Genomic DNA, 12,395 nt, shown 5'->3' with positions numbered 1-12,395 from the left:
TCTCACGGGTCACGTCACATTTTTAATTGGCTCAGAGAGCCGAGATGATTCATGTTGTTCTCCTACAAATTTTATACTCTGTTTCAGTTCCTTTATATCGATTACTGGAAAACTGTACTGTAAAACTCTTACATATGCCATGGATAGTCCTGAAAGCTGTAATGTTGCTTTGGGTAGACCTCTACAGATCTTTACGGACTCTCAACCACCTCTAATATGACAATTGACAACTTATAAATGGATTTTACCTGTTAATATAGAGTAGATAATGTAAATATTTTTTTATATAAAATATGTACTCTAGTAAATATAATCTCAACATTATGTAAGTTCTCCATCATTGAACATTTAAAGGCATGGAGGAATTGGTGTTGAGTCTAAAATGAACTCAGATGTTGAGCTAAGAAGCATCTGGTTCCACAACTCCTACTAACTGTATTAGACTGTAGAAAGGACATTACTCATAATCACACACTCTGGTGTTTATAATAATTCTCACTCTCTGATCGATGTATTGTTTTAAATGATTTATAATTACACACTTGGTGTTACCCAAATGAGGATTGGCTTCACTTTGAGTCTGGTTCTTCTAAAGGTTTCTTCCTTATATTATCTAAAAAACTTTCTTTCGGCTTCTCCCGTTAGGGGTCGCCGATGTGGATCCTCCACACGTTTGATTTGGCACATGTTTTTACACTGGATTCCCTTCCTAACGCAACCCTTCCATTTATCCGGGCTTGGGACCGGCACTAAGAGTGGCTGGGGTTGGTTCCCTGACTGGGGATCGAACCTGGGCCACAGCGGTGAGCCGCATCCTAACCACTAGACCACCAGGGGACCTTTTTCTTCTTTATATTATCTAAGGAAGTTTTTCTTGCCACAGTCTCTCCAGGTCACCCCAGACTTGCTCATTGGGGATAAATACTCTTTTTTTTACATTCTGTAAAGCTGTTTTGTAAAAAGCACTATAGAAATAAACTTGAATTAAAATAAATAGAATATTGCATTTACATATCTCCAAACATCTGCATCTGTAAATATGTTTAGTGGGTGTATCCTAAACCAGAAGGGGTTCTTTTCTATAATTAAATATGAACCAGAGGAAATACTGCAGTAAAAATAGAGGTAGGAATGCAATTTCTGTCAGCATATTACAAATAAATATTGTGAATGCATTATATAACATGGTCTTTCAAGCTTCATTTCTGTCCCCTCTATAAACCTCTACTCCCTGGCATCCCAGTGAACACTTCTAGTCTCAAGATAAAACCTTATAAATCTTTCTGGCAAGCTTTCAAAGGAAATAAAACGTTGGCCACATTGATATCTGTTTTTATATTATCTGTCAGTTTTGAGTAATGGGTTCATATTCAGGAATATTCCTTTGTTGCAGATGTTGTTGAGAATTTGTTGAATTGCTGGCTAATGTCAGACCTGATGTGGATTGAAGTACATCTGAAGTGGGCCATCTAAACAACTTTTTACCCAGCAATCTCTTTTTTAATCAGTTGCTATGTTCATGGCCAGATATTATCACAATGCTATCGTTCTATTTTTCCTTACCACAGTCGCCATAGTTTGCTCATCAGGGATTAATACACATCGCTCACCTTAACTCATAAATTCTGTAAAGCTGCTGTGAGACAATGTCCGTTGTGGAAAGCTCTATAGATAGACACTTGACTTGACTTATTCTGTCAAATGCACTTTGGTAAAAGGTTTCGCCAATATTACTACCTCTTATTACCACAGACACCGGATTAAGGCTTTAGACAAGACTTGATCTCAGACATTTTCAATATACAAACACTACAGTGAAATTTGCAAATCCTACAACCATAATTCAAGCAGGACATAAAGATAAGACAAAAAAAACACAGCTTATAAATAATGCAACAAAAGAATATATTGTATTTACAGTGTCTGTCAGAAGTGTTTAAACACCTAGTTTTTTTTATTGCATTTTAAGACACATGGATGTTCTTTTGTTTATATGCAACAAACTAGATTAAAGGCAAAAACACTAGAATTGTGTGACATTTTTGTCTCTAACTGAAGAACTTAGGTAAGATGGAAAACTGGAGAGATGTTAACAGACTGCCTCACTCCCACAGTCAAACATGAAGGTGGAAGCATAATGGTTTGGGGTTGTTTTGGAGCAGGGAATGTGGGAGACTTATTCCAGGTGAAAGGAAAACAAACCAACATGGCTACAATTCTATACTTCAACACCATGCAACTACATCCCACCTGCAGTTAACTGAAACCGACTTTACCATTCAACAAAACAATGACTCAAAGTATATATAAAAGTAGGTATAAAATCCTTCAGAATTGAGAGAAGCTGATTTGCTGAGATATGACGCAAAAAAACAACACCTTGTGATAATGTTACATCAAACCTTCCTCATGTTACTATCTGAAAGTATGGGCAAAACAATACTTTACATATATAATAATGTATTTGTGGTACAGGAGAATAGGGACTGATATGTTTTATATAAAAAAAAACAGGTGTACAAATTTATAATAAACAAAAATGTCTTGTGTTTGAACAGAATGTTTTCCCGAAGCCCTCTCTCCCTGAATATAAAGTTGCATCGGTCCAGAAGTCTCGCTTCATCCTGCTTCATTACAGTGTCTCTAAAGCATTGTGGGACTGGTTAATCCTTCTAGCGACATTTTACGTGGCCGTCACCGTCCCATACAACGTGTGCTTCTCCTCCCCCGATGACAGTAACCACGACGACCCGGAGTGTGACTCCTCCTATCGAAGCACTATCGTCAGCGACATAGCGGTGGAGATGCTCTTCATCCTCGGTGAGTGGTGTTTGTGTGTGCTTGCAGAGTGGAGGTGTTGGGGGGGAATACATCCTGACATGCATTACCATGGCAACAACCCTTGGAAATTATCTTAACCATGCACACATAGCAATTAGTGTCCACCCAAACTTCTCCTCTGGTTTTAGTCGCACACTTTCAGTCTTTTCTTGCACTCATTAAAAGTGTGTTCGTGGAGCTGTGTTGTGCTTAAACGTGTAAATGGGGTGAAGAAAAGGCGATGATTGCGTTTAAAGTCCTTCCCTCACAATTCATCTCTCTCTCTCTCTCTCTCTCACACACACACACATACACACACATACACACACAGGAAACCCAGATAAATGTATTAATAAGACCTGCTCAAAGAAAGACCACATACACTGAAGATATTGAGGACAAAGACGATAGGGATTTCTCACTGGATTTCAGTTGATCTAATTGTCTTCTGTCTTTCTCTTTGTCTCTCTCTGTCTCCCCTGAGACTTGATAATAATTGATGGTAGATGATATATGCCAAGAGCACATTATAGTATTTATTTAACCTGTATTCAGAAATGAATTTAGCATTAACATACAATTTCAGGGTCATAACTTCTCTCCACTTTCCCTAGACAAGAATTTTGTTTAACCACTGTATTTATTACCATAGTTTATGACCTCAAGCAGGGGTGCAAAAAACATGTGAGACTTTCCTCCAAACATTACTCATTGGTTTTAAGATTTACCAAGTCTCAGGATTAATATATTACAAAGTAATCCCAGACGTTGCCAAATCTACCATTTATAGACAATTACATATATTTAATCCACAATCCATCTGTCTATATTGCTAAAAAGGTGTGATGAAGGGTATGATGTGAATTGCATCAATTATTCAAATATAGTTCTCATACGTTATATTTTAATTTCAATCAATGGTCATTTTTATTTTGTTAAAAAAATTACAAATAGAAAAAATGATGAATAGAAATAGAACCAGAATCAGAATTGTTAGGTTGCAGTTGCTCACAATAACATTTGATTAAAGGTTAAAGTCAAATGAAATATGAGAAATTCAAAAAATATATATACATATTAAGTTATATATTAAGTATAAATGCTGACCAATCAATGAATTTGCAATGTTATTGAAATAGACTGTATGAAATGTGTAGCAGAAGTGAAACAAATTGCAAAAAAAAGTCAGACAGCAGTGATGCATTCTACGAGTTATTGCACATGTAACTATCATTATTATTATTATTATTATTATTATTATTATTATTATTATTATTGTTGCTGTTATTATTATTATTGCACTAAAATATATATAACATTTATATAAGGGGGCGTAGAAACCTTTAACTATAACTATAGCCAGTGGTGGACAGTAACAAAGTAAACGTAATTTGTTATTGTACTTAAGTAGCTTTTTCACGTATCTGTACTTTACTGAAGTATTTCTATTTTGGGGATACTTATTTTAACTTATTTTATTTTAAAGTTAAGTATTTTACTTTTTACTCAACTACATTTTGCGGAATCAGTCGTTCCTTTTTATTTATACGCTCTGTTTTAAACTTGTTTCGATTGGCGCTTGGTGTATCTACTGATCACCAACATACAGTTCAGCATCAGTTCAACAGCAAACAGAACATTTTGAGAGGAATAATATAAAAAAACCTTAAACTGAATCTGCTTGCTCTTAAATCCTGTTATTTCATTTGGTTCTAATTGAAATTGTTTTCAAGGTTTCGGTTGCATGGTAATTTAAATAAATATCAATCAGTGTTTGACTAAATAATATCATTCTATTAATAGATTAGTGTGCTAAGAGTAACATTAGAGTCTTTTCACAGAGTTGATTAAGCAACAGTCTTATGCCAAAAATTACATTAAGACATTATTGGCATAATAAATCATAGTACTTTGGATACTTAAGTAGATTTAAAGTCAAATACTTTTGTACTTTTATTCAAGTTAAATTATAAAGATGGAATTGTAACTTTAATTGGAGTAATATTTATGTATGATAATGTATATAATATGAACCAGCTGGTGTTAACTGCACTTTTAACAGTGTACTCCTAACGTAACGCCTCATCCACGACAGATATCATCTTGAATTTCCGAACCACTTACGTTGGCCCGGCCGGTCAGGTGGTGTACGATGGACGCTCCATCTGTCTGCATTATTCCGCCACCTGGTTCATCCTGGACCTCATCGCTGCTCTGCCCTTTGACCTGCTCTATGCCTTCAACATCTCAGTGGTGAGCCGGTGCACACAGTATCATTACAAGTATACAATTAAACCTCATATTCTGTTATATAATGAAAGATTATACAACTATACATAATACAAGTGATATGACTAATTGTAACTGATATTATGTGGTGATAATTAATATTTTAATTGTAATTATTCTTATTGTTGTGCAACTAAAGCGTATGGAAGTGCAGATATTTTTATCCTACAAGTTTGCAGAACAAAGCCAAAGGAAAAAATATATGAACAAGAAAAAAAAGGCTTTCATTGTCATTTAAGCCATATACAATACAGTAAGGTGCTCCATAAAAGTATATAATTGAACACAAAATCATGTAACACAAATCTAAATAGGATGATACATACAATGCATGTATGCCAGCAATTATTCCAAACAACACAAGACAATAAGACAATAATAACAGTGAGTGCTATTTAACAGTGAATGTGAATGAGGTGCAGAGATTGTGTGACGTGACATGTCAGGGTGCATGCTGAGGTTGGAAAACATCATTTCTGTCTATAATCATTCACTTATTTCAACGCGTCCTGCATACTGAATCTGTAGTGTAATGAAAGTGTGATTAACCTGATAAGGAATTGTATCTTATTCCCATGTATTGAGGTAGAAATAAAACAGAATCTGAATGTAATTTCAGCAGACGTCTACATAGGTTGTTTAATTGTTTAATTCATTTCCCAAAATTTATGTCAGAGTGTCTTTAAAAGTGTCCTTTATGCCATAAAGTCTTCGAAGTGTGTCCTTAGTTTTATCAAAGAAAAGGTACACATGTTGGACAGAGAGGAGTGAAGGAGGCCATCTATGTCAAGGTGTAAAATCCTCTCTCAAGGTTATATATATATATATATATATATATATATATATATATATATATATATATATATATATATATATATATATATATATATATATATATATATATATTTACTTTATATACCCTTCAGACACATACATATACAGCTCATATACAATTTCACCACAGTATATGTGAGCTGCTTAAACTGTGTGAAAACAAAACATTGTTAGATTCTCTCATGTTTTTATCATTGCAAGATGAGAGATTGTCGTATCATTGTATTTTCAGTGTCATGATTTTATGTGAGGAACATTTTCATTTATTAATTTGAACAAATGCACTAAACTTTAATTGAATTTAGAGTAAACTAGATTGTACGGTCTTTAATCACTACACAGGGATGTGTTTTAATTATAACATATAGACAGAAGACAAAGTAGATAAAGAATAGCTAAAAATAGAAAAGAAAATGTTTTGTGTAAAAAGCTTGCAGTTTTCATAATTTACTGTAATACTAATTATTATTGGAAAAGTCTTAAATCTAATACTGTGCTTAATTTCTCATCTTGTAAAGCATAGAGGGGATAGAACCATGCTTCTGAGTGGGAATTTTAGTCTGTGTAACCTTGCTGTATTTTCTGCCTGAGGTAATGGATTAACAAATGCATTATTTCTTTTTTCTTCTGTATATGAAGAAATGTAGAATGATCAGAAGTCAATTCTCAATTCTCTATATGGGCAAACGTATTAGAACAAGACTTTCTTAGCCATATGTGGTTCTTCTCCAAACTGATACCACAAAGTTGTATAAGGGTTCAACCATCTTGTATGAAAAATTATATTTGCTGAAGGTTAAGCTAAAAGATGGTCATTACTGCAGTGATTTTTCTTATTGTATAAGCTTGGGGAGGTGGTTGCTCAGTGGTTAAGGGATTGGACTTTGAATTTGAAGGTTGTAAGTTCAAGCCACAGCAAGCTGTTAGTTCTGGGCCCCTGAGCAAGGCCCTTATTACCTTATGCTCAGTTGTATGAATGTATTGTAGTGAATATACTGCTGCTTTTGCAGACCTCCTTAGTGCACCTGCTGAAGACGGTGCGTCTGCTGCGTTTGCTGCGTCTGCTGCAGAAGGTGGATCGTTACTCGCAGTACAGCGCCGTGGTGCTCACACTCCTGATGTCCGTATTTGCTCTGCTTGCACATTGGCTCGCTTGTGTCTGGTACGTCATCGGACGCCAAGAGCTCAACAGCAACGACCCAGTTACCTGGGACATTGGTAAGCAAGTGCATGTGACCGCATGTTTGTGGCAGAAATGAAACCCACAACAGCAAACTTGCAAACACAGCTCTGACTAAATGCAATTCCAATTATGAAAAAGCATGTCATGCTCAATTATAAACCTAAATCTGTTTATGGTTTTGCTGCTGTTTTTACTGTTGTTGTTGTGTTTTAAATTTTTTTATTAGTTTTTACAGGTTTCTATGTAAGACAAGACAATGTAACAAAGGTTGTACACAATGTTTTACATGAATAAAACCTATATAAACCTATAAAGAAATAGTATATATAAAATAAATTAAATATCAAATATAGAAAATAAAACATACTGTAAATTAGATATACTGTAGATTTATAACTAATTCAAAATAAGTTGGAACTTGAAGGCATTTAATGTAAAAAGCTGTTGTAGTTTAGTTTTGCTGTGATGTTTGCTGATCAGGCCCTGATATTAGCTTTGTAGCTCACCTGCATCCAGCTGTTTCCCAAATTCAGCATCATTCTTAGTAGCTATTACTTTGCCAGGCAAAATGTAATAATATATTTAATAAGACTTAGGTATTTCTATCCCTTCTGCTACAAATTTAGTGTCATATATTTGGCTGTACTAAACAACCACAAGATTCTCCAAATTTGGCCTAAGCTTTTAAATTTAGATAAGAATCAGCCAACTGTATGGAAATAATTTTTTTCATATTACATAAATTATATGGACAAAAGTATTGGGACACCTGACCTTTCCTGCTATACGTGGTTCTTCTCCGAACTGTTACCACAAAGCTGGAGAAACTCAATTGTACAGGACGTCTTTAGATGCTCTATACTAAAATGTTGCTTCACGTGAACTTGGAAACCCATCAGGTGATCAGAAATTAATCAGTTCTCAGTCATGTTTACATCTTTGACTCCCTCTGTCTCATCCACGTTAACCCCTTGTTGCTTTCTGCCTTCCCATTGTTAGCTTAGTAAACTAGCCTGTGTCTGTGGTGAGTTAGAGTCAGGAAAAATACACCAGCGATAGGTTGAAAATGCCACGCAATGACAAGAAATGAGTTGATGGGCTGAAAATAGCACGCAATGAGAAGACAAAATATTGATCATGTCACCGAATTGATTAAAACTAAAGTAACGAGTCTGTTTTGAAAATGTAGAAAGTACAGATACTTGTGTAAGGAATGTAATGAGTAAATAGTGAAAAAAAAATAGTGAAGTAAAGTACTGATACCAGGAAAATCTATTCAAATACATTAATGAAGTATTTGTATTGTAAGTATTTCACTGATTTCAGAATACCATATAACACTCATTTTTATAATACAGTATTTGTGCAGAGATGAGATGAGAAAAAAGTCATCTATATAAATGCAAATATGTAGAACATTGCTTAAGTCTATTTCCCCCACTTTTGTTATTGGTCTGACTCACTCTCAGGCTGGCTGCAGGAGCTGGGAAAGCGCTTGGAGACTCCTTACACAAACGGCACATTTGGCGGGCCTTCCTTGCGCAGTGCCTACATCGCCTCGCTCTACTTCACTCTTAGCAGTCTGACCAGTGTGGGTTTCGGCAACGTCTGTGCCAACACTGATGCCGAGAAGATCTTCTCCATCTGCACCATGCTCATCGGGGGTGTGTACAGGATCCAAAATTGTTTCTTTGCTTAAAAATTCTAATTACAAGCAACCAGCTGTTAGACAAACTGCCAACCAGATGTCTGTCTGTGATTGGTGCCTTACAATACAATATCACCTCATTATACACCTTTGTGTGATTCATATGCCATCTTGCATTAACAGTGAATTCTCTCACTTCGCTTCTCACAGCTTTGATGCACGCTGTGGTGTTCGGCAACGTGACAGCCATCATTCAGCGCATGTATTCGCGTCGCTCCCTCTACCACACTCGCATGAACGATCTCAAGGACTTCGTCCGTGTGCATCGCCTGCCTCAGCAGTTAAAGCAGCGTATGTTGGAGTACTTCCAAACCACTTGGTCAGTCACCAATGGCATCAATGCAAACGAGGTGAGATGATGAAGAGACTTAGGGAGTCTAATCACACCTAGGGATGTTACATTGATAGTTCAATAATGGTTATCAATCTGGCTTATAAATTAAAGCCCTGATACCAGTATATCAGGTGATACTCTGAGCCATAAGCTTAGTGCACACTGTTGTGCTAATGAGCACATGACATGACAGCAATCTGGACATATTTCATGACTAATGATGATAGCCAAAGCCAAACAGATTGCAAACTGTGCACTGTGAAAATATCAAGAGAGGATATTTTCGAACTACAGCATTTTTCTGTCATAAAACCAAAACGACAGAACCTGCAAAACATACATCTCAGCACTGGCAGTATACAGCAATGCTGGAGGCTAGCAGGAAAAGTATACAGATACATACTGTTCACTGTCGTTTTCGACAATTAGCCAATATTGGGGATTGAGAACAGGGGATACTAATGCAATAAAAACACAAAGCATATTTTACTTACAGTTGAACAGAGGCACCCTGTTAGTCTCCACTGCAGTCAACTAACTAATGTTCAAAAGTGGAGTAGGCACTCATGTAAGCACTATTATAATGTATATACTATATATATTTAACAGGTTAATCATTTCTGTATCAGTACTGGTTTCCTTATCAACAAGCACCAAAATCATGTACTTGTATTTATTCCTTCTCAGGGAAAACACTATACAAACTAAGGACAACCAAGTGATCCTTAAGGATTAGCTAAACATAAGAAGCTACTAGGTGACATCTCACTGCGAAGAAAAGCAATTTCTAAATTGTCCAAACATTTGTTTCAGTACTGTAAAAAGAATTTTTTTGAGTATTAATCCCCCCCACACTAATACTGCCCTGTTCCCCTTCTAGCATATCTGATTATGTGTTAGCACTCAGGCACTGACTGAGTAGGTGCCATGTTGGCACATTTCGTTTTAGAAATATCATGTGAAATATGGGTCGTAGCTCCATCACTAAGCTAATTACCACTCGAACTCGTCTTCACCCAAAAGTGCCTTTTGTTAGGCTGTCTCAGTGCTTAGCCCGAAGATGGCGGCTAATTAGCTATCATGGAAAAATAGCGATGAAAGGGAGGCGGGGGTACTGAGTGACTCTCATTCACACTTGTGCAAACATACTAATTTATTCAGTGATTGGGGAAAAACAGCAAACACACTTCAGACAGTTCACAGGAACTCTGTGTCTCCTGACAACTGTTGCTAGCATTGTGCCTCGCTACTGTTAGCGTGATTTAAGTTCACGTGTAAAGTAGAGCAACGCCTCCAGGTTCACACAGTGTTTAATTAGAAGTAGACATGTGGCTTGATTATAGATATATTGTGAGCTATATATGTCTCCTTACTTCTTTGTGCTAGCAGAAGTCAATTATTTTATTTTTCTCTGTAAGAAAATTATCCTATTTGAGAAAGGGAATGGTTTTAATCTAAGAAAAGGGAATGATCTCATTTAAGAAAGCAAAAGATCCTATTCCAGAAAGAAATTTGAGCTGTTGCTACTGATGATGATGGTGTGCTGTCTGGTTATCAGTTACTATGAGTCATTCACTCTGCATGAATCTTCCCTTTTAGCTACTGCACGACTTCCCAGATGAGTTACGGGCCGACATCGCAATGCACCTCAACAAGGACATCCTGCAGCTGCCCCTCTTCTCCTCCGCCAGTAGAGGGTGCCTGCGCTCGCTCTCTCTGCACATTAAGACTTCTTTCTGCGCTCCGGGGGAATATCTTATTCGGCATGGAGATGCCCTACATGCTCATCATTTTGTTTGCTCCGGATCCCTAGAGGTGCTTAAGGATGGGATGGTGCTTGCCATATTGGGTAAGTTCTATTTAACAAGGATCTTATTACTGCCATTGTGTCTATTAATGTAGAATAAATGTGCTCGGTTGCCATATAATCATCTATATATACCCTGTCCATATGCATTGATGAGATATTATTTGGATTTTGGAATATTCACAGAAATGATACACATCGATGCATGTGTGTGTGTGTGTGTGTGTGTTTGTGTGTGTGTGTGTGTGTGTGTGTGTGTGTGTGTGTGTGTGTGTGTGTGTGTGTGTGCGCAATGCTGGTATGAGTGTATCAGGCATGGCAGTTTGAGTGCAGTCTAAAGTCAGTGGAGATGGCAGCACATCCAACTCATTAAAAATCATCCCAGCTTGAATGTTGTATTCCAGATTGACACAATGGTCCAGTCTAGTTAATAACCCAGCTAATAGGGTTTCCAGGTTCTCATTGTCTGGGCTAATTTTGTCTTCTGTCACGAAAGACTACTTTTACTTTATAAATGTGTGATTTAGGTGTCTGTAAAGACCATTTAGGGTGTTAATGTCCACCTGTGCAGATTTTATTTTAAAAAGGCAAAGGAGGAAACAGGCAAAAATAGTAAGCAAACAAGCAGACTAAAAACATTGCAAAGGGTTGAAAGTTAAAAACATGCTTGGAAAATCACTAAATGGAATAGATATGAAGTTGGTGTAGCTCTTGGTGATGGATTCTGGGAATAAAAATTCCTGGAGGATGTAGTCTTCATGTAATAGTACTCTTTGGAGGCAAAAGTATTGGAACTCCTGACTTTTCCAGCCATATTTGGTTCTTTCCCAAGCTGTTATACAAAGTTTTAGGCATACAGATTTATAGGACATCTTTGGATGTGAACTAGGAGACCCAGACCTATTTCATCATGACAATACCCCTGTGTGCAAAGCCAGCTCTATCAAGATATGGTTTACAAGGGTTGTAATGGAAGACCATGAGTGGCCTGCTTTAGAGCTTTGACCTCAACCCTATTAAATATGATGTATGTGAACGCTGACTGCACCCCAGGCCTCCTCACCTCACCTACCAGTATCTGCCTTTACTAACACCCTTGTGGCTGAATGAGCACAAAACTACTCAACCACACCCAAAATCTAGTGGCACATCTTCCCAGAACAGTGGCAAATATTATAACAGCACATGATGAGTAAATGTGGACTGGGATATCCAGAAAGCACATGCGAATCAGTTGTCCACAATTTTTGTCCATGTAGTGTAGTTATGATGGAGGTATAGCGGTGGTGTAACTGAAATAGGCCACCAAAGGCAAATTTACAGAAGGCCCCTAAATACAATACATGGTTATTATGCCATTTAGATTGCATAGGCTATATATAATTCCTGCACTGATAACTCATTTAATACATTATTTAAA

At 36.7% G+C, this 12,395-nt stretch overlaps 1 protein-coding gene across 2 annotated transcripts in view; it reads left to right on the top strand.

The window, feature by feature from the left end:
* Nucleotides 1-12,395, top strand: part of kcnh4a (potassium voltage-gated channel, subfamily H (eag-related), member 4a) — a 44,963-nt gene that overhangs the window by 22,232 nt on the left and 10,336 nt on the right. For both annotated transcript variants that reach the window (XM_046865431.1, XM_046865430.1), the window contains exons 5-10: nucleotides 2,559-2,820; nucleotides 4,916-5,073; nucleotides 6,954-7,161; nucleotides 8,596-8,790; nucleotides 8,985-9,184; nucleotides 10,768-11,017. In XM_046865431.1, the coding sequence (XP_046721387.1) occupies nucleotides 2,559-2,820; nucleotides 4,916-5,073; nucleotides 6,954-7,161; nucleotides 8,596-8,790; nucleotides 8,985-9,184; nucleotides 10,768-11,017 (1,273 nt within the window). The remainder of the gene's footprint in view (nucleotides 1-2,558; nucleotides 2,821-4,915; nucleotides 5,074-6,953; nucleotides 7,162-8,595; nucleotides 8,791-8,984; nucleotides 9,185-10,767; nucleotides 11,018-12,395) is intronic.

Source organism: Silurus meridionalis, chromosome 14 (genome assembly GCF_014805685.1).
Source record: "Silurus meridionalis isolate SWU-2019-XX chromosome 14, ASM1480568v1, whole genome shotgun sequence".
Lineage (NCBI taxonomy): Eukaryota > Metazoa > Chordata > Actinopteri > Siluriformes > Siluridae > Silurus > Silurus meridionalis.
The sequence above is the reverse complement of the archived record's forward strand: the minus strand, read 5'-3'. Positions and strand labels throughout refer to the sequence as shown.